Source organism: Rousettus aegyptiacus, unplaced genomic scaffold (assembly GCF_014176215.1).
Source record: "Rousettus aegyptiacus isolate mRouAeg1 unplaced genomic scaffold, mRouAeg1.p scaffold_m13_p_12, whole genome shotgun sequence".
In the NCBI taxonomy this organism is placed as follows: domain Eukaryota; kingdom Metazoa; phylum Chordata; class Mammalia; order Chiroptera; family Pteropodidae; genus Rousettus; species Rousettus aegyptiacus.
Genome location: NW_023416287.1, coordinates 46,107,194 through 46,128,830, shown reverse-complemented (window position 1 = coordinate 46,128,830; position 21,637 = coordinate 46,107,194). Strand labels below are relative to the sequence as shown.

Genomic DNA, 21,637 nt, shown 5'->3' with positions numbered 1-21,637 from the left:
GGATACTATTACAGAGATGTGTGATTTTATGAATTTCCCAAGATAAACTGCTAGCAAGAAAAGTCATTATTTGCCCCGGAAGTTATTTTGTCTCAGCTGGTGCCGAGAGGCACTTGCAGGGAGCGTAGTTCTATGTGGAACCTGAACATCAACCATCCAGTCTTGTCCAGAGATGCTGCCCACTGCCTTTCAATGACACCCTTCTCCGTGATTACAGATTGGGTTTTTACTCTGTGTTCTTATCCACCAAAAAAACAACTCACAGTCTGACGAAGCACATGCTATATATACAACCTTTGTTAGGAAAAATACTTCATGGGCCCTTGATGAGCACTGATAGTCTTTCTTGGCAAAACTTCTATTACTACTTGAAAGTCCTTTGTAATTGATCTGATAATTGAATGATAATTTTAAAATTGAAGTCTAACTTCAACAATGATGTCATATGATCACAAAGCCAGGTATGCACCTAAATAATAAACTGGCTTCTAAGAAAAGCCATGTGAAGAGAAGAATCTCCTAATTACTGGTCTTGTGAAAAAAATCACAAAGGAGCTCCCTCTTACATATTTTTTAAGTAGTGACAATAACTATATATTTTGCTAAAGCAATAACTTATTCATTCACATTAACAAAAGTCTTCTGGTTTTAAAGTTTGAACCTGTCTGGTTTGAGTTCTGTTTTTCTGTTGCTAAACCACTGATAAGGCTATTTTTCATCAAATATCGTATCAATGTTTTGGTGATTAGTTAACAGGTAAGAGGAATCCTGTCAGGAATTGCTATAGAATCATTAATTCCTTAACTGCATTGTTTGAGAACAGTGATGACCAATCAAATCTCAATACTGTAAACTCCATTCAAACTTAGAATCTTCACAACAACCGCCTACCTCCCTCTACTTTGAAGGAGGGGCATCTGTTATTGCTTCATTTGAACCCATGATGCTTCATCACAATTTGCCTGAAAATATGAATAAGCATATTTTAGTGTTTTTTTATTCTTGTGTATCTGAAAAAATATTAGACATGAGAATGCCAGTAGAATTATTGATTGAAGTCTTGCATCTTCCTGCAAATATTTCTAAAGTCAAGTGGTGCTACAAAAGAATCTTTGCAGACCTCATTTGGCTGGTGGATCTATTTTTCCTGGCAGTGCCTTGTGTCCTATGTCCCACTTTCCTGAGAAATGAGCAGCAACAACATGAACCTGAAAAGTCTCTGGAAAACAGCAAAACTATCAACCAGTCCAAACAGTAGCTTTGGCTCTAAAATCACAAAGTACACTTTGAAACAATGAATAATAGTTTTTAATGGATCAAAATTCTCTCCTGGTACTTCTGCCTTAATAAAATACTCTACTGTAGTAAGACTTTGCTAAGCTTTTTAAAAATTAGTTTTAACAATTTTTAAATGGATTATTACCCTTTGAAAAAAAGGAGGCATTTCTTTAAAGAATTCACACTTGCAACCACTGATAAATTTTCTGGGGGAAAAAAAAGGTACTTTAAATGAACAAATTTCATTTAAGTTGCTATTCGGGTTGTTTTTCTTTAGCGATCAAGAAATACTAAAGTTATTTAAAGTTCATTCTAACCTTTAGAATTTTTTTCTCCTAATCATCATCTGAAGAAAGCTAATGATACTAAGTCTTCTAACTGATCCTTAACTTACTATGCAGTCTTTTAGTTACTTACAAGAGATCGGGAGCTCTGCTTGGATGGTGGCAGAAACTGTCTCACATTAGTAGGTGTTTCCTTTTCAATGGAATGTCGTCTTTGGGGTGGCTGCCGTCTCTCTGGCTGGGGTGTTGATGATATAGGCAGGAATTTTGGAGGTGCTAAAAAATGAATTAACCAAATTAAAATGAACTTTCTTACTGCGAGGACTGTTATAGAAGTGTCTTTGCAAGATAAAACTTCCTACAGAAATTGCAAAGAAAAAATAAAAAATGCTTTGTATTTTTAATATTTCTTCAAATTCATATGTAAAACACAATGTAAGCATAATATCAGATTTGTACATAAAAATGCCCTCATGCTATTTTCCACAGAATTTTGCAACCAAGGAGTCTTAGGCATTATTTAAAAAAACATACAAAAATATGCATTCCATGTACCTAAAGACTAAAAATCATACCAAAATTCTTAGGTGTTCTCTTTTACATTATTTTAAATATAAAATGTGAAACCTCTTCCTTCGTGATGTTTATCAAGACATTCTGTCCGTAGGTTTAAATCAAGCTCTATTTAAATTTCAAAAAATAAATTCCAGCTTTGGTGTTAACATTATACCTCTGCTCTCCTCTGCCTAAAATATTTTGGGACAGGATTTAACAGGGGAATGTTTCAGGGTCTGAATGGTTCTGGAATCACATTTTGAAAACATAAAAAGATTATTAGAAATAAATCATGCTGCCAGAGTTTTATTTAGTACTTCCTCCTACTCTCTCTGCAAACAGTGTAAGGCTGTTTCAATGCAGTGGGTGAGGAAACTGAAAGTCAACACAAATTAAATATGATCCATCTATTTTGACTGTTCAATCAAGAGAAATCACTAAAGGAAAACAACAAAATTTCCATAATCAAGAAAAGATACAGAAATCCATGATTTAATTGGGTCTCCACCATAGTTAATGGGCCTGGCCGAATACCAATTACAGATAATAACCAAGGCCAGCTCCCGTTGTTTTGATATAATCTGTTTAAATAATGCTATTTAAAGAATTTTAATCATATAAACCTTCACATATATAGAAAATCAAGTTAATGGTCTAAGAATATCTTAATAAACAATTTTTTTTTTCTCTCAGTAAGTTCTTTTATGGCAGAACAATACACAATATTTATCATCTTAACCATTTTTAACCATACAGTTCGGTGGTACTGAATACATTTGCATTGTTATGCAATCCATCCATGTCACTTTTTTCATCTGTAAAATTGAAAATCTATACCCATTAAACAATAACTTTCCATTCTTTCCTCACCCAGCCTGTGGCAACTACCATTCTACCCTCTGTCTCTATGATTTTGACTATGTTAAGAACCTCATGTAAGTGGACTCATACAATATTTGCTTTTTTGGGATTGCATTGGTTCACTTAGCATATGTCCTCAAGGTTTATCTGTTGTAAACTCCTGCAGAATTTCTCTCCTTTTTAAGGCTGAATAATATTCCATTATATGGATATACCACATTTTGTTGATCCATTCATCCACTGATGGACTCTTGGGTTGCTTCTATGTTTTAGTTATTGTAAATAATGCTGCTATGAATATGGACATACAAATACCTCCTAGAGATCCTGCTTTCAATTCTTTTGGGTATATGCCCTGAAGTGGAACTGCTGGATCATATGGTAATTCTATTTTTACATTCTTTTTTAAAACTGGAAACTCATTACCTTTTATTTATTTTTTATTAGTTTCAAGTATACAGTATATTGGTTAGACATTTATATAGTTTATAAAAAGATACCCCTCACTGCTCCTTCTCTCCTCTGGTTTCCCACCTAGCCAAGATATTAATGCTAACTGCATTTCCTATGCTGTGCTCCCCATCTCCATGACCATCTATCGACTACCAATTTGTACTTCTTGAACCCTTCACCCCATTATCCAGGCCCTTCAACCTCCCTTCCTTATGTTCATCACCAAATAGTCCTCTATATTTGTGAGTCTGTTTTTGATTAGTTTATTCCTTTTGTTCCTTAGATTCTACATATAAGTGAAATCATATGGCATTTATCTTTCATTTGGCATATGGCATTTATGCTGAGTGACTTATTTCACCCAGCATAAAAACCTCTAGGTTCATCCATGTTGCAGCAAATGGTAGGATTTCATTTTTTTTAACAGCTGAGTAATATTCCATTGTATATATGAACCATAACTTCTTGATCCAATTGTCTGTTGATAGGCGTTTAGGTTGCATTCATATCTTGGCTATTATAAATTGTGCTGCCATGAATATTGGGGTGCATAGAGCTTTACAAATTACTGTTTTGGTTTTCTCTGGATAAATATCCAGAAGTACAATTGCTGGGTCAAAAGGAATATCCATTTTAAATTTTTTGAGAAATCTTCATACTCTTTTCCATAGCTGTTGTACCAATTTGCAATCCCACCAATAATGTATGAGGTTTCCTTTTCTCCGCACCCTCGCCAACACTTCTTGTTCTTTGATTTATTACCGATAGCCATTCTGACAGGTGTCAGGTGATAGCTCATTGTGCTTTTTTAATTTGCATTTCTCTGATGGTTAGTGACCTTGAGCATCTTTTCATACATCTATTGGCCATCTGTATTTCCTTTTTGGAGAAGTATCTGTTCAGGTCTTCTGTCCATCTTTTAATTGGATTGTTTTTTTTGTTGTCTGAGTTCTTTATATATTTTGGATATTAACTTCTTATCAGATGTATCATTAGTGAATATCATCTCCCAATCAGTCAGTTTTTTTTTTGTTTGTTTTGTTGATGGTTTCCTTTGCTGTATAAAAACTTTTTAGTTTGATGTAGTCCCATTTGTTTATTTTTTGTTTTCCTTGCCCTGGAAGATATATCTGAAAAGAAATTATTACATAGAGTTTACTGTCTATGTTTTCTTCTAGAAGTTTTATGGTTTCAGGTCTTAAAGTCTTTAATCCATTTTGAGTTGATTCTTGTATATAGTGTAAGAATGTGGTCCATTTTCTTTTTTTGCATGTATCTGTCCAATTTTCTCAGCACTATTTATTGAAGAGATTGTCTTTATCTCCTTGTATATTCTTATCTTCTTTATCATATATTAAGTAAGCATATAGGTATGGATTCATTTCTGGGCTCTCTATTCTGTTCCATTGATCAATGTATCTGTTTTTATGCCAGTAACATGTTGTTTTGATTACTGTAGGCTTGTAGTATCATTTGATATCAGATAGTGTGATACCTCCAACTAAGTTCTTCTTTCTCAAAATTGCCATGACTACTCGAGGTCTTTATGGTTCCATATAAATTTTAAGATTATTTGTTCTAGCTCTCTGAAAAATGCCATTGGTATTTTTACAGGAACTGCATTGAATCTCTAGAATGCTTTGGGTAGTATGCCCATTTTAATGATATTGATTCTTCCTACCAATGAGCATGGTATATGCTTCTATTTATTTGTATCTTCTTCAATTTTTTTTTCAATGACTTATAATTTTCTGAGAACAGGTCTTTTACCTTCTTAGTTAACTTGATTTCCAGGTATTTTATTGTTTTCAATGCAATTGTAAATGGGATCGTTTTCTTAATTTCTCCTTCTGAAAGTTTATCATTGGTATATAAAAATGCCACTGACTTATGAATATTTATTTTGTAATCTGCTACTTTATAGAATGCATTAATCAGTTCTAACAGTTTTTTGGAATCTTTAGGATTCTCTCTATATAGTATCATGTCATTGGCAAACAATGAGAGTTTTACTTCTTCCTTTCCAATGTGAATGCCTTTTATTTCTCTTTCTTGTCTTAGTGCTATGGCTAAGACTTCCAATACAATTTTCAAGAGGAGTGGTGACAGTAGGAATCTTGTTTTCTTTCTCATCTTCAGGAATATGCTTTTAGCCTTTCCCCATTGAGTATGATGTTAGCTGTAGGTTTGTCACATTTGACCTTTATTACGCTGAGATATGTTCCCTCTACTACCACGTTGCTGAGAGTTTTTATCATAAATGAATGCTGAATTTTGTCAAACACTTTTTCTGCATCTATTGATATGATCACATGGTTTTTATCTTTCCATTTGTTAACGTGGTTATCACATTAATTGATTTGTGGATATCATACCAACCTTGTACCCCAGGAATAATTCCAACTTGATTATGGTGTATGATATTTTTAATGTATTGCTGAATTTGGTTTGCTAATATTTTGTTGAGTATTTTATCATCAATGTTCACAAGAAATATTGGCCTATAGTTTTCTATTTTGTAACGTGTCTGATTTTGGAATCAAGGTAATGGTGGCCTCATAAAAGGAGTTAGGGAGCCTTCTGTCTTCTTGAATTCTTTGGAATAGTTTGAGAAGAATAGGTGTTAGTTCTTCTTTAAATGTTTGGTAAAATTCACCTATGAAGCCATCTGGTCTAGGACTTTTGTTTTTTGGGAGGTTTTGATTATTTATTCTATTTTAGTGGTAATTGTTCAGTTCAGATTTTCTGTTTCTTCTTGACTCAGTCTTGAGAAACTGTATGTTTCTAGGAATGTGTCCATTTCTTCCAAATTGTCCAATTGTTGGCATATAATTGCTCATAGTATTTTCTTATGATCCTTTGTATTTCTGTGGAGTCAGTTGTGACTTCCCTTTCATTTCTGACTTTACTTATTTGAGTCCTCTCTCTTTTTTCTTTGATGAGTCTGGTTAAGGGTCTGTCAATTTTGTTTATTTTTTCTAAGAACCTTCTCTTGGTTTCATTAATTTTTTGTATTGTTTTTCTAGACTCTATTTCATTTATTTATGCTCTTGATCTTTATTATTTCCTTCCTTCTGTTCACTTTGGGCTTTTTTTCTCTTCTTTATCTAGTTCTTTTAAGCATAAGGTTACATTGTTTCTTTGAGCTTTTTCTTGTTTCTTGAGGTAGGCCTGTTTTGTTATGAATTTCCTTCTTAAGACTGCTTTTGCTGTGTCCCATAGGTTTTGAGTTGTTGTGTTTTGATTTTCATTTGTCTCTAGGTATCTTTCGATTTCTTTCTTGATCTCATTGATAACCCATTCACTGTTGATAGCATGTTATTTAGCCTCCATGTGTTAGTGTATTTTCCAGTTTCATACCATTGTGATTGGAGAAGACGGTTGATATGATTTCAATCTTCTTAAATTTATTGAGACTTGTTTTGTGTCCTAACATGTGGTCTATCCTGGAAAATGTTCCATGTATATTTGAGAAGAATGTGTATTTTGCTGCTTTGGGGTAAAATGTTCTGAAAATATCTATGAAATCCATCTGGTCTAGTGTGTCTTTTAGGCCCACTGTTTCCTGGTTGATTCTTTATCTGGAAGATCTGTCCATTGGTGTCAATGGAGTGTAAAAGTCTCCTACTATGAGTGTGTTACTGTTGATCTCTTCTTTTATGTCAGTCAATAATTGCTTTATGTATGTAGCTACTGCCCCGTTGGGTACGTATATGTTTACTAGGGTTATATCCTCTTGATTTATTGATCCTTTTATCACTATGTAATGCCCTTCTTTGTCTCTTATTACAGCCTTTGTTTTAAAGTCTATTTTATCTGATATAAGCATTGCTACCCCAGCTTTTTAAAAAATTTCCATTTCTGTGAAATATCTTTTTCCATCCCTTTACTTTCAGACTGCGTCATTTGATCTAAAATGGGTCTCTTGTAGACAGCATGTGCATGGGTCTTGTTTTCTTATCCATTTGGCCACCCTATGTCTTTTGATTGAAGCATTTAATCCATTTACATTTAAAGTGATTACTGATAGGTACATAGTTACTGCTATTTTATTATTCATATTTGTTATTCTATTTTCTTTTTACCCCTTCTCTTTTTACAGAACCTTTAACACTTCTTGTAAAACTGGCTTATTGTGATGAATTCCTTAAGCTATTCCCTGGGTGGGAAGCTCTTTATCTCACCTTCCATTTTAATCAAAAGCCTTTCTAGACAGAGTATTCATGGTTGTAGAGTCTTGTTTTTCATAACTTTGAACATTTCTTGTCAATCCCTTCTGAACTGCAAAGTTTTTATTGAAAAATCAGCAGATGTTCTTATGGGAGTACCCTTGTAAGTAACTAGTTGACTTTCTCTTGCTGCTTTTAAGATTCTTTGTCTTTGACCTTTGGCATTTTAATTATGATGCATCTTGGTGTGGGTCTGTTTGAATTTCTCTTATCTGGGACTCTGTGTTTCTTGATCTTCTATGTTTAATTCTTTTGCTAGGTTAGGGAAGTTTTCTGTCATAATTTATTCAAATAAATTCTCAATTCTTTGCTTTCTCTCTTCTCCTTCAGGTACTCCTGTGATGAGGATATGTTACACTTCATGTTGTCCCAGAGGTCTCTTAAACTATCCTCATTAAAATTTTTTTTTTTCTTTTTGTTGTATTCGGCTACCTTGTTTTCCAGTTTGCTGATTTGATCTTCTGCTTTGTCCAATCTACTGTTAAATCCTTCTAGTGTATTCTTCATTTCGGTTATTGTATTCTTCATTTTTGTCTGGTTCTTTTCAATAGTTTCTATGTCCTTTTTTCATGCTATCTCTCTGTTGAGGTTCATCATTGTGCTTATCCATTCTTCCCCTAAGTTCATTAAGCACCCTTATAACCATTATTCTGAACTCTGTCTCTGGTAGGTTGCTTGCCTCCATTTCATTTAGCTTATTTTCTGGAGTTTTCTCCTGTTGTTTCATTTATGGCATGTTTTTGTTTTCTCAAATTATTAGCCTCCCTGTGTTAATTTCTATGTGTCAGGAATATTTGTTTCATCTGTCAGCCTTGGTCAGATGGCCTAATGTGGAAGGTGTCCTGTGTGGCCCAGTGGGACACTCTCCCCAATTTCCTATGCTGGGGGCTCTGGTCATGATCTTTGTGTGGGTTATGTGTGATCTTCTGTTGTCACCAAGCCTCGTTGTTAGTACATTAGTGGATGGGACTAATTCTCAGGCTAATTGTGTAAGCTGGCTGTACCCACAGGGTAAGAGCTGCTGTGTTGGGGTTGACCCCACTGAGTGGGATTTGCTCTAGCAGGCTTGCGTACTTGTTACAGCCGCCCTTTGTGCATACCGCTTATGGGGCTAGTCAGGAGTTACTCTGTTGTGGGCTGGTGCCAGCCTCTGGTTGAGTTGGTTTTGTGGTCCCTTGTGAGGGGCTCCCCAGTAGGGCAAGGTCAGCAGCTGCTTTTGATTGCTCAGGGCTACCAGGTGGGAACTACAAAGAGAGCCATAGATGGCTATTGCCTATGCTGGTAAGTGGAAGAGACAATGCTATAGGCAGCGGTCCAGTTACCCTGTCCCTGACCTAGGGCAGTTTAGCAGTCAGCCCAGTGCTCCTCCAGGTCTGATACTGCCTGTCGGTTGCTCTAAGTCTCTAAAATTGGAAGAGCCTCTTGGTGATCTCTGAGTTGGGTGGTGCAACAAACACAGGGGGAGAACTTGGGAGTCTCCTGGGTCTATTGAGTAAATTTCCCTTGCTACTGCAGTGTCAGTTTACATGTCAGCGCTGTCTCTGTGGCTCCCTGTACAAGTTTCCAATCATAGAAAGGTCAGTTGCTGCACACCTCGAGTCTAAATGCACCACCCCAGGGCAGGGGCAGCTGTCTATCAATGTGCAGCGGGCACTTTATGTATTGGATGGGACAGGAGTTCAGAGAGTCAAGGGCTGTCAGGACAATAGCCTCAGTTTTCTGCAATTTCTGTATCTGCATGTTCCTGCAGTAGTCACAGATCACAGTGAGACCAGCTGCTGTCTGGGGCGGTCCCACAGACCCCTGCGCTCCCCAGATGCAATACTGCAATTCTTGCAGGCAGCAGAGGTCTGCCTGTAACTGATTTTTGTGCAGTGAGTACCCTGTGCTAGCCAAAGTGTGTTGCCTGTGTAGACTGGGAGATAAAGTGTGTGTAGGGAGGTAGAACGGTGAAGGTTCACTGTCAATGGGCCACCTGGGGCAATTTGTGCAACTTTGGTAACCATCGTTACCACAGAAGTTCCCGACCACAGACAGGCCTACAAATCCCCAAGATCCACCCAAGTTCATGCTGGCAGCAGTGATCTGCCTGAAACTATCTAGGAAATGCGAGTTTACAGTTGTGAATGCCCGTCCCTGAATTGGTGCAGGGCGTGGCAGCCATCTAGCAACAAAAGCTCTGAGCAGTCTGCAGGTTGGGTGGGACTGGCTGACTTCTTCAGGCCAGAGCTTCCTAATGGCCCTGTGGGAGGGGTCTGCACAGCCAAGCAGGCATGGTCTGTAGATTGCCTGATATAGGGCCAGACTAAGGCACAACGGTGTCTGCCCTTCCAGCCAGGAAATGTAGAGTTTCTCGGTAAGAATCTTGCACGAGCCTCTGATCCACCACCGGTGTCCCAGGTTGGTGTCCACAGGTGAGAGAGCCTGTGTGTGGGTCCTTCAAAGGGGCATCTAGAGTTTCAGTCTCCTTCTGTCTCACCCAGATGGCCGCAATCCCCTCTAGTTTTTACAGTTATTGGAATCTGCTCTTCCTTGGGCTAGGACCCTGGGATGGAGAGCCTCTAAATGAGGCAAAGACCTCCCTCTCCTTCAGTGGAGCCTCTGCAGCCTTGCTCTCCCTCCTGGTGATCCGCCACCACCTGTGGGTGCGGGTCTAGCCTGATTTGAGACTTTGCCTTCCTACTGGCTTCAATGTGGTTCCTTCTTTATATTATCAGATGTAGGTGTTATCATCAGCTGGACTTCAGGTGATTCTCCACAATGATTATTTTATAATTTGGTTGTAATTTCAATGCGGACCTGGGAGGAGGTGAACCCTGCTTTTATCTAATCCACCATCTTCCAAGAGGATCCTATTTTTACATTTTGAAGAATCACCATACTGTTTTCTATAGCACGTGTACCATTTTATATTCCCACCAACAGTGTGCTAGAGTTACAACTTTCCCACATTTTTGCCAACACTTGTTTTTTTTAAATATATAGTAGCCATTTTAATGGTTTGAGGTGATATCTCATTGTAGTTTTTATTTGTATTTCCCTAATAATTAGTGATATTGAGAATCTTTTCATATGTTTATTCACCATTTGTACATTTTTGGAGAAATGTCTGAGTTTTTGCACATTTCTGAATTGAGTTGTTTTTTATTGTTAAGTTTTAGGAGTTCTCTATATAGTCTGGAGATTAATCCCTTATCAGATATATGATTTGCAAATATTTTTTCCCATTCTGCAGGTTGCCTATTTACTCTGTTGATAGTGTCTTTTGCTGCATAAAAGTTTTAATTTCATGAATTCCATTTGTCTATTTTTTCTTTTGTACTTGTACCTTTGATGTCATATCCAAGAAATCACTGCCAAATCCATTGTCCTAAGGCTTTTGTCCTATGTTTTCTTCTGAAAGTTTTATTATTTTAGGTCTTACATTTAGGTCCTTGATCCATTTTTAGTTAATTTTTGTATATGGTATTAGGTCGGGGTCTAACTTCATTTTATTGCATGTAGATATCTAGGTTTCCCAGTGTCCTTTTTTCCCCCTCCTCTTTACTCCCCCCCCATCCCTTTACTTCCACCCTTGACCTATGGATGTTGCCGTTTCCCCTTAAAAACTGGATCTCTGAAGGCGGGGTGTATCCTCTCACATGCTCATGCACTTGGGGGGCCTGGAGCACCCAGGGTATGGTCCGTGGCTCCACCTGGGGCATGAACCCAGGACCTTCTGCATGCAAAGCAGATGTGCTAACCAGTACACTATGGAGCCACCTCATTTAATGATGTTCACATAATTTTCACATAATTTTCAATCACTTGATCATATATTCGAGGGTTTATTCTGGGCTATTTCATCCCATTGGTCTATATGTCTCTCTTTATGCAAATACCACACTGTTTTGATTATGTAGCTTTGTAGTGAGTCTTGAAATCAGGAAGTGTGAGTTCTATGGTTTTGTTCTTCCTTTTCAAGACTGTTTTGGTTATCTGGAGTTCCCTGAGATTCCATATGAATTTTACGATTTTTTTTTCTATTTCTGTAAAAAATGTCATTGACATTTTGATAGGGATTGCACTGAATCTGAAGATTGCTTTGGGTAGTATTAACATTTTAACAATATTAACACTTCCAATCTCTGAACATGAACTATATTTCCATTTATTTATGTCTTCTTTAATTTCTTTCAGCAATTTTATATAGTTTTTAATGAAAAAGTCTTTCGCTTCCTTGGTTAAACGTAAATATCTTATTATTTTATTTTATTATTAATTTCAAGTATACAGTACATTGGTTAGACATTTATATAGCTTATGAAACAATCCCGCTAATTGCTCTTTCTCTCCTCTGGCTCTCTGCTTAGCCATTACATGAATGCTAACTGCATTCCCTATGCCATGCTCCACATCTCCATCACTATATCAACTACTAATTTGTGCTTCTTTAACCCTTCACCCCTTTCTCCCATTCCCTAACCCCCTTCCCTTCTGGCTGTCACCAGATTATCCTCTATATTTGTGAGTCTGTTTTCAATTAGTTTGTTCTTTTTGTTCCTCAGATTCTGTATATAAGTGAAATCATATGGTATTTATCTTTCCCTATCTGACTTATTTCAGTCAGCATTAATAATCTCTAGGTCCATCCATGTGGAAGATATTTGTATGCTGTCTTTTAAAATTTACAGAGACTTAATTCGTGGCCTGATATACAGTCTATCTTGGAAAATGTTCCATGTGCACTTGAGAAGAATATGTATTTTGTTGTTGGGTACAATGTTCTGTAAATGTTTGTTATGTCTAGTTGGTTTATTGTGTTAAATCCTCTATTTTCTTATCTTCTGTCTGGTTGTTCTATACATTATTGAGTGGGGTACTGAAGTCTCCAAACATTATTGTAGAACTGTGTATTTCTCCTTTCAATTCTGTCATTTTTTGCTTCATATATTTGGATGGTTTATCAGTAGGTGTGTAAATTATATTTTGCTGTATTGAATCTTTTATTAATATACAATGTTCTTTGTCTTTTATAACTTCTTTTGATTTAAAGTCTGTTTTGTCTGATTTTAGTGTAGCCATTCCAGCTCTCTTTTGGTTACTATTTGCATGGAATATCTTTTTCTATCCTTTCACTTTCAATCTGTTTGTGTCTTTGGATCCCTGTCTTGTAGGCGGCATATAGTTGGATCCTACGTTTTATTCATTATGTAATCTCTGTCTTTTGATTAAAGGGTTTAATCAATTTATATTTCTAGTAATTACTCATGAGTCATTGTTCTATTTGTTTTCTATATGCCTTATAGCCTTTTGTCCCTCACTTCCTGCATTCCTGCCTTCTAGTGTGTTTAGATGAATTTGTAGTGAAATGTTTAAATTCTTTTCTCATTTCCTTTTGTGTCTATTCTATAGCTATTTTCTCTGTGGTCACCATGTACATTATATTTAACATCCTAAAGTTATAACATTTTAATTTGTATTTATACTAGTTTAACTTCAAAAACACAAAATCTCTGCTCTATATAGCTCTCGTTTTTGTTGTTACACACCATCATTTTTGGTTGTTACTATCACAAAATTACATATTTATAAATTGTCTGCCCTGTAACATAGACAAATAATTTTTTTAAATGCATTAGTCTCTCAATTTATATAGAAAACAAGATTTAGAGTTATAAACCAAAGTTATGGTAGCACTAGCTTTTACACTAATCATTGTTTTTTCTTTAAATGTATTAGTCTCTTCAATCAGCAGTTCCCAACCTTTTTGGCACCAAGAACTGCTGCTCCTATGTGAATCTAATGACTAAGGATCTGAGGTGGAACTGAAGCGTTGATGCTATAGTTGGTGAGCGGCTGCTAATACAGATGAAGCTTCATTCCCTTGCTCATCTCCTGCTGTGCAGCCCAATTCCTAACAGGCCATGGACCGATACTGGTCCATTGCCTGGGAGTTGGGGACCCTTGTTTAAATCATGTAGAAAACAAAAAGTGCTGTACAAAGCACTGTTCCAATAACATTAGCTTTTATAATTATACATGTATTTACCTTTATTGAGATCTTTCTTTCTCTATATGGCTTAAAGTTACTGTCTAGTGTCCTTTCATTTCATCCTGTAGGACTCCGTTGAGCACTTCTTGCAGAGAAAGTCTAGTGGTTCCGAACTCTCAGCTTTTGCTTATCTGGGAATGTCTTGATTTCTCCCTTACTTTTGAAGGATGGTTTTGCTAAATATAGGATTCTTGGTTGATTTTTTTTTCTTTTAAACTTTGAATACATTGGCCTACTTTTTTCTGGACTCCAAAGTTTCTGATGAAAAATCTGCTAAAAATCTTATTGAGGATCCTCTATGTGATGACTCACTTCTTTCTTGCTGCTTTCAAGATGCTTCATCTCTGGCTTTTTAAAGTTTGATCATAATGTACCTTGGTGTGGGTTGCTTTGAGTTCATCTTAGTTGAGTTTCTTGAATATTTATAGTTATGTCTTTCATCAATTTGGGAAGTTTCAGCCATTATTATCACATATATTCTTTGCACCCCTTTCTCCTCTCTAGGGACTCCCATACTGCATATGCTGGTAGACTTGATGGTGTCTCACAGGTCCCTTAGTTTCTGTTTGGTTTTCGATTGTTTTATTTTCTGCTCCTCAGACTCAATAATCTCCACTGTCCTATCTTCAAGTCTGTTGATTCTTTCTTCTCCCTGCTCAAATCTGTATTTGAATCCCTCTAGTGAATTTTTCATTTCAAGTATTGTACTTTTCAGCTCCAGAATTTCTTTCTGGCTTCTTTTTAGGATTTATATTTCTTATTGGTATTTCCATTTTGTTCATACATTGATTTCTTGAATTTCTCCACATCTTTTATTTCGAGTATTTTTAAAACAGTCATTTTAAAGTCTTTGTCTCATATATCTGCTATTAGGTCTTTTTTTCATAGGGCAGTTTCTGTTGATTTGTTTTCCTCTGAATGGATCATTCTTTACTGTTTCCATATATGCCATGTGATTTTTTTGTTGAACACTGGACATTTGAATCTAATAATGTGGTAACTCTGGAAATGAGAGTTTCCTTCCTCCCAGAGTTTGCTGTTTTTTATTATTGTTTTTGTTTATTATTTTGATTGTTGTAGGGTGTCTCTGTGCTGAGGATCAGCCTAAGTATAAACTTAAGATCTTCTCAGGTCTTTTATGAGTCATTCCCTGGGCATGTGTAGTCACTTTCTAATTTTCCCTGCATATACAGTTGCTTTTTAATGTACTAATCTATAATGTCTGGTTCCACAAAGGGGAAAAAGAAAAAAAATGAAAGGGAGAGGGTACCAGACCTTTAAATTCTCTGAAAGTCACTTGGGCTAGAATGGGGGTAGGGTGTAGCAAAAAGGCAATGGCTGCCCACCTCTTTCCACCTTTGGAGTCGGAAACCACAATCAGAGCAGAGATTCCCAGCATCTGGCGGACAAGGTCTTTTTTACCAAGCCTGACCCCTGCAAGCTGTGTATGAGCTGCTCTAGGAACAGTATACAACTGTCTGCCATGTGGCTGGAGGTGGGGGATAAAGAGTTGCTTCTATGCTAAGACCTGGCTAAATCTAACCACAATTTACCATCCAAGTTTTCTTTGGAAGTTATAAGCATTCAACGGACTCCAGAGTTCCAAAATAGTTATATCAGACAGATTCTGCTAGTGCAATTGTTACCTAGGTGGGAAGAAAGATTCCTGATACTTCCTAGTCTACCACTTTCCCAGAATCCTCTACCTTAATACATAATTTTTAATCCTTTATAATGATCTTATAAATGAAAAAGAATACTAAAAGCATTTAGAAATCACTTAACTTTATATTCTGAGGTTGTAAAGCGTTTTTACTATCTACATATGTATGTGGGTATGCATATGTGTATACCTATGTGGGGGGGTGATAACAAGTGCGATTATTTTAGGGTTCTGGCTTAAATTCAGACGAGGAGGAACTAACCTGAAAAAAAACAAACTCACACAGACAATTGACTTATTCCATATAACTATTATCTGTAAACCCAGAGCTGACTGACCTAAGTTAAGAACCTGAGGCCCAGTTATCAGTTAGCCTTACCTCATGATATCACTCTAGGAATATAACTAAACGTTTCTATTCCTGACTAGTGAAATTCCAGGCTTAATTCTTTCTACTCCAAATGATCACAAGGCACTTTGGGGATTCCCTATTCCAGTACAATTATGTTTTTTAAGGTATCTGATGCTAGTTCTTTGTGCCATAAATACTCACTCTTCCTCATGGACACAGCCTCCAGTAAGGGGTCTTCAAGGAAGGAGGGAGACATACTGCTGCTGCTGGCTGACTTGTGCAGAGTCTCTTCCTGAGAAAAATATGGGCAGAGAATTAGATTCCTTATACTAATTAATAACATTTTACTGTTAGTGCTCTTCTGCTAATTAATAACATTTTGCTATTAAATATTTATTTTACCATGAGGCGCCAAATTATAATGTCAAAAATTCAAGACAATCAGAAGACAACTAGAAGGGATTTAAAATTAGATGTATGTCTGGGTTTGTGTCCTGGCTTTGAATTTATTAAAGTGATGTGACATTGAGCAAGTTTCTTAAGTTTCATCATCTGTAAAAGATGGGTATATAATACCATCTTTCCACAGGGTTATTGGAAGGATTATATGAGAAAATGCATTACAAATGCTTAACACCTTAGCCTGCATATAATAAATAGGGGAATATTTAACACATTTATAACAGACAAGGAACCCCATGAGGGTAGATCCCATGTCTTGTTCATTGTTGTTATCTAGCACCAAACCCAACACTAAGCATGTAATGAATATCTTTTGAATGAATGGATGAAAATAAACATTTCATGAAATACCATGTGAATCTAGAAAAGCAGCTATGCCAAATAAAATTTAAATTCCTATCACCAATGAGATCTTAATTTGTTTTAGACTATACCAAAATGAAGTACAATATTTATTCATGAAAAATTTACTACCTACTCTGTGACAGGGACCATACATTAACTAGAAGACAACTTATTTCCATGATATCTATAGAAAACTAAATATTTTTAAATATAGAAGAAATTTAGGTTACTACATTAATCTATGACTATGCAAGACAAATAGTGAAAATTCTCTCTGACCTGCTTGGTGAAGATGACTTAAAGAATTAGCCATTCACTACAAACTGACCTCACCTAAAACCTACTGTTGAAAGCATTAGTTTCAAATAAGCTACAATTCAAAGGATCTGGCCAAAGAACAGAAGAAAAAAGGCTGTGTAAACCAACCATACAGTTCCAACAAACAAGGTCTGAATAGTGACCTCCACACTCTTGATAGTTACCATGAAGAACAAATCAAGCAATGTAAGCAAAGCCTCAACCCCAGATACTGTACGGATCACACAAGTTTCTAGAAAAGCTAGCAAGCAATTAGAATGACCACCTTCTGCTTATGGAAGGTCAAGAGGAAATAAAAATTAAGAATCTCTCTTAGGAAAAAAAAAAAGGCGTCATACATTGCATTTTCCAAATAATTATGAGGTGGGTGCTACTCTGATTTAAGCAGCAGAAACCATCCCCCTACCTCAGATACTTTAGCTCACCTTCCCTAGAAACATTTTTTGAAGGCTAATTTTACAGAACTCTGAGATTTGTCCACATCTGTCACCTCATTCTTTTTTACTCACTTGAATTGCTTCCATTGTGAACAGCCGAGAGCCTGTCATGGGGTAGGTGAGGCAAATGTAAGTCAGTGTGTAGGAGATAGAAAAGTTGTAGGGACAGTGGCATGATACAGGACCTTTCAGAAGCTGATGATGGTCCTCTGTCCCTGCATGCCCATCTAAGGCAGCTGCATCCAATTTTTTGACTACTTGAAAACTGATTTTCACTAGGATTAGTTCCGGCCCTGAAGGAATTAAAAAAACCAAAAAAACCAAAAACCAAACAAAACAAACAAACAAAAAACCCAGAAGGGGAACCAGGAGTCTTTTAGAGATCAGATCTCCTGAGTGAGAGAATGGGTGTGTGTGGACTCTTGCTTCCCCTGTTACATCTATTTTCATTGACTAAACACTTTTTGCCTGCCTGAGGGATTTTGAAGGGGCTCTGAAATCTCTGGAACATCAATTTTTTCTACTGTCTAGCCTAGTTTCCGAAATTTGCTTGTGTATTGTCTTATCTGTTACTAGTCTCTGACACTCACTAAGTTAAACCCTTTCTGGTTCTACATCCTGACCAATGACTCTTAACCAGGTCCTGGCTGTAACAAGGTCACTTTCAGAACTGGCACTGCTCCCCTGCTGCTTTGTTCTAAGGGTGGTAATATCACTGAAGGCTGCCAGAATCGTCTCAGAGGCCAGTCTGGGCACCTAACAGGAATGAAAATTTTCCTTTTCTTGAAAAAAAAGTCCAGTGAAGGCTCAGATATAACTCCTTTACTTAGATTTCCTACTAAAAGTTTTGATATGGCTCCAGTCAGAGTTTATCTTCATTTTTAAAAAGTTACCTGGGATAAGCTAGCTGAGGTTAACAAAGAGAAGCAAGAAACACTTAATTTAGACTTCTTAGAAGAAGAAGAAAAGGAGTGATGGAAATAAGGTCTGGTGTTGGGAGGTCTAGTTTAGTAGGGATTCTGCTACTAAAAGTTATGTGACTTTTTACACTTAGTCTCTCTCTCCTAGGGGCTCAGTTTTCTCACTGAAAAGTAATGATGGACAAAATTTCTAAGGACACTTTCAGTTTGAATTTTTAAAAATTTAGGCTTTCTCATATACTGCTAGTTGGATTACTAGCAAGTTTATGAGATATGCAGACTTTGAAGTTAAACTTGGATTTCAAATCTCTTATTTACTAACTTCTTAACAGTCTAAGTTCAAAGACAAAACTTTTTTGTTGTTTCTTTCCTTATCTTTTAATATAAGTCATAGATACTTTCTGGGGTGTTTGTGAAGACTATAAATTTATAATACCTAAAGTACAGCATAGAGTTAGGTCAAAGAAATAGTAGGTATTACAGTTTTCTTTCAAGAATGTGGCAATATGTATTGAGAGCTATAAAAATATGCATTCTTTCACCTAGGAAATATACGTCTAGAAATATTCAAAGCAAAACTGTACCATAAGGATGTTCACAATAGTACTGTTATTTAAAATAGTAAAAAAACAAAAACAAAAACAAAAACCAAAAAACCCTGGAAATAACGTAAATGTTCAAAAATAGGGGACTGGTTAAATAAAATATGATCAATTATTATGATGGAATACCACAGAGATCAGGCATCATGTTGGAAAGTTATTTAATGAGATGGCAAAATGCTTGTGATATTTTCTTTAAAGTAAAAACTGGGTTAGTTCTAGTTCTGGCAAATGGCAGATTAGATAACCTATTTCAAAGGCCTGAAGAGGTTTCTGGGTTACTACAATTGGTCAAGTTTAACAACTAGAAACTTTCAAAAGACACCAAGTCCAGCTTGCATTGCAGTTGATGCTTATTATTTGTTATTTAACTAAGAGAAAAAAATCAATTTGCTGGTTTTGCAACTGGAGTTCTTGACAAAAAGGAAAAAAACGTATTTCCCTGATTAAACTACGAACTTAAGGCATTAATTAAAATGTAAGTCAGTGTCTCAAAGTTCTTAAAATTATTAAGAAGGAATTTTTGTTTCTACATAAAGTAGTTGTGTTTCTATTGATAAAGTAAATACATTAATATTCTATTTCATAAGAATATTTGATTTATAATAATATATTGACTGATTATAGGAAATTCGGGACTAAGTAGGGATTATTTAAACAATAAACTGTTCCTTGTGATAATTTGGACCCAGTTTATGTTAAACATCAAAGATAGCAATGAGGAACAGGAAATTTCTGGTGGATCATGTACTCAAATAAAAAATGCCTGTATAGGTGAGCAGAGGTGCTCTGCTGGGATGGTGGAAGTCTGTCTTAACGTGAAACCTCCATGGAAAAGTACATTAGATTGTTCACGGAACAGTTTACCATACAGCTGGTATTTTAGTGGCTGGAAGGTATTTCTTAAAATGTGAAAAAAAATCTCTATTGAGACAAGACTGCTAAGTTATTAGGAGGCATTTAAACATGTATAATAGCAGTTCCTATATAAGGAGGGCATAAAGTGCTCAGTTTTCAGCTAGAAACATCACTGCTTCTCCCCTAAGGAGAGGTACTGGTCTCTCCTCCAACCATTACAAGGCTTCAGTATGGAGGGTAGGCAAAGCGTCCTGTGCAAGGAGCAGGGGAGGCAGACAGACTTATTGGTGAAAGGTTCAGTGTTAGCTGAGTGCTGTAATTTCCTAGTGAAACACTTTCTCTTAGAATGGAAAAGGAATTTCACACCGCTCTCTGAGGTCTTGGCGGAGACCCCGAAGACTGGGGGCTCAAGGGCGGAGGTGGGGTGGGCAGGGCTCCAGTCTCCGCCCTTCATTTTTACTGACATTGTACTTCTGTGGGTTTGATGTGAAGAAAAAGTTTTGGTGCTTAAAAAGAGGTTTGGAAGACACTTATTAATGGGAGGGAAGGAAATAAAATGGAGAAATAGGTGATAAAACTGACAGGATAGAAGAAAAGGACTATCCTTCTCTGAGATTCCTCTTCACTGAGGTGTGCTCTCCTCTAACTATAACTCTAAGCCTTGACTTAATCTTGCTTACAGTGCAAAGTCTGCCAAGAATTCATTAGACAAGAAGAGAGGTTTGAATGAGACTGTACCTCTGCCCTCAGGGAAAGTCGAGGTCAGCAGGGGAGAAATACAGAAATCTACAGTGACTCTGGGGAGCTTGTGTTGCACAACAAAGTAGAAAGCCTCTGTCAGGCTATTCTGCTCATCTGCTTCCACAGCCCAAGTCCCACCTCTTCCATGAGACTTCTCCAGCCCTCCAGCTCCCACAGTGGCACACTATATTACACACTACACAGCCTTGGACAGTGCCTGGTAGGCAGGCTGCAGGCGCTCACTAAACATGTGAAATGATTCTAAGGTATATGTTTTTTATTTCCCATTTAGACTATAAGCAATGGAGGACAAAGGCCATCACATTTCTATCTCCTCCTTAGTATTAAAGGCATTGAAGGCATTCAATAAATATTTGAATGGGAAAAATCGAGTGTCACTGAAAAAAAAGAAACTGGTGAGAAGAACAAACAGGAGGAGTCACCAAATATATAAAAACTAGGGAATAACATTACTATAAAATATGAGTGAAGACAGTTTGTGTAATGTGCATGGGATGTGTTTAATTGTATTTGTGGTCATTTTTATTAGTGAGCAAATATGACCAGAGATAAATCAATCTTGGTTTAGGAATTCCCTGACATCAGGAATTTATTAGGCTGGGGAAAAAATACTTATCCATCAATTTGAAAAAACCATAATTCCTTAACATCTTTTCTGTGTTCGTACTTCTGGGTAGAACTGCCAAGCTCTGGAATTGGAAGAGACCTAAAGATCTTGGATGGAGGACATTAATGTCTGACAAGATAAGGGACCTGTCCTCGTGCCCTGTCCACAAAGCCAAAGCCAGGTCCACACAGTCACAGCCATGACAGGTTCAAGGTGGACTACTGTCCCTACCGATTCACACAGTAAGGAAACCTGGTTGGAGTTTGAGGTGCTCGTTCACATCTATAGAAATGGTCAGTTAATCATCAGGCTTTACAACCGACATTCATCTGAGTTGGCTTTATTCAGCTGATAGATAATCTTAAAGCAGCTACAGGTAAGAGAGCTTTCTAGGATGAGCACAACTAATCTACCACTATTAAACTAAAGCCAAGTTTCATCAGCAGAAACTATTAAAACTTCAATTCTTACAAAGCCAAGTTTGAAATATAGTTGTTTAAAAATAAAGGCTTCTGACTATCTGTTTTCTAAATGTTAAAGTTTAAACATATTTAGAATTTAAACATTATATTCAGAAGTTTTAAAATTCTATATTCAGAAGTTTAAAAAAGGGAACA

General features: G+C 36.6%; 1 protein-coding gene and 1 non-coding gene across 3 annotated transcripts in view; both read right to left on the bottom strand.

Moving 5' to 3' along the window:
• The window catches only part of SPIRE1 (spire type actin nucleation factor 1), a 196,878-nt gene that overhangs the window by 11,491 nt on the left and 163,750 nt on the right, over positions 1-21,637 (bottom strand). For both annotated transcript variants that reach the window (XM_036229822.1, XM_036229823.1), the window contains exons 10-11: positions 15,911-16,001; positions 1,696-1,838 (exon numbers count right to left, since the gene is read on the bottom strand). In XM_036229822.1, the coding sequence (XP_036085715.1) occupies positions 1,696-1,838; positions 15,911-16,001 (234 nt within the window). The remainder of the gene's footprint in view (positions 1-1,695; positions 1,839-15,910; positions 16,002-21,637) is intronic.
• TRNAA-UGC lies at positions 11,347-11,420 on the bottom strand. The gene has a single exon. It is a non-coding gene; the product is annotated as a tRNA-Ala (tRNA).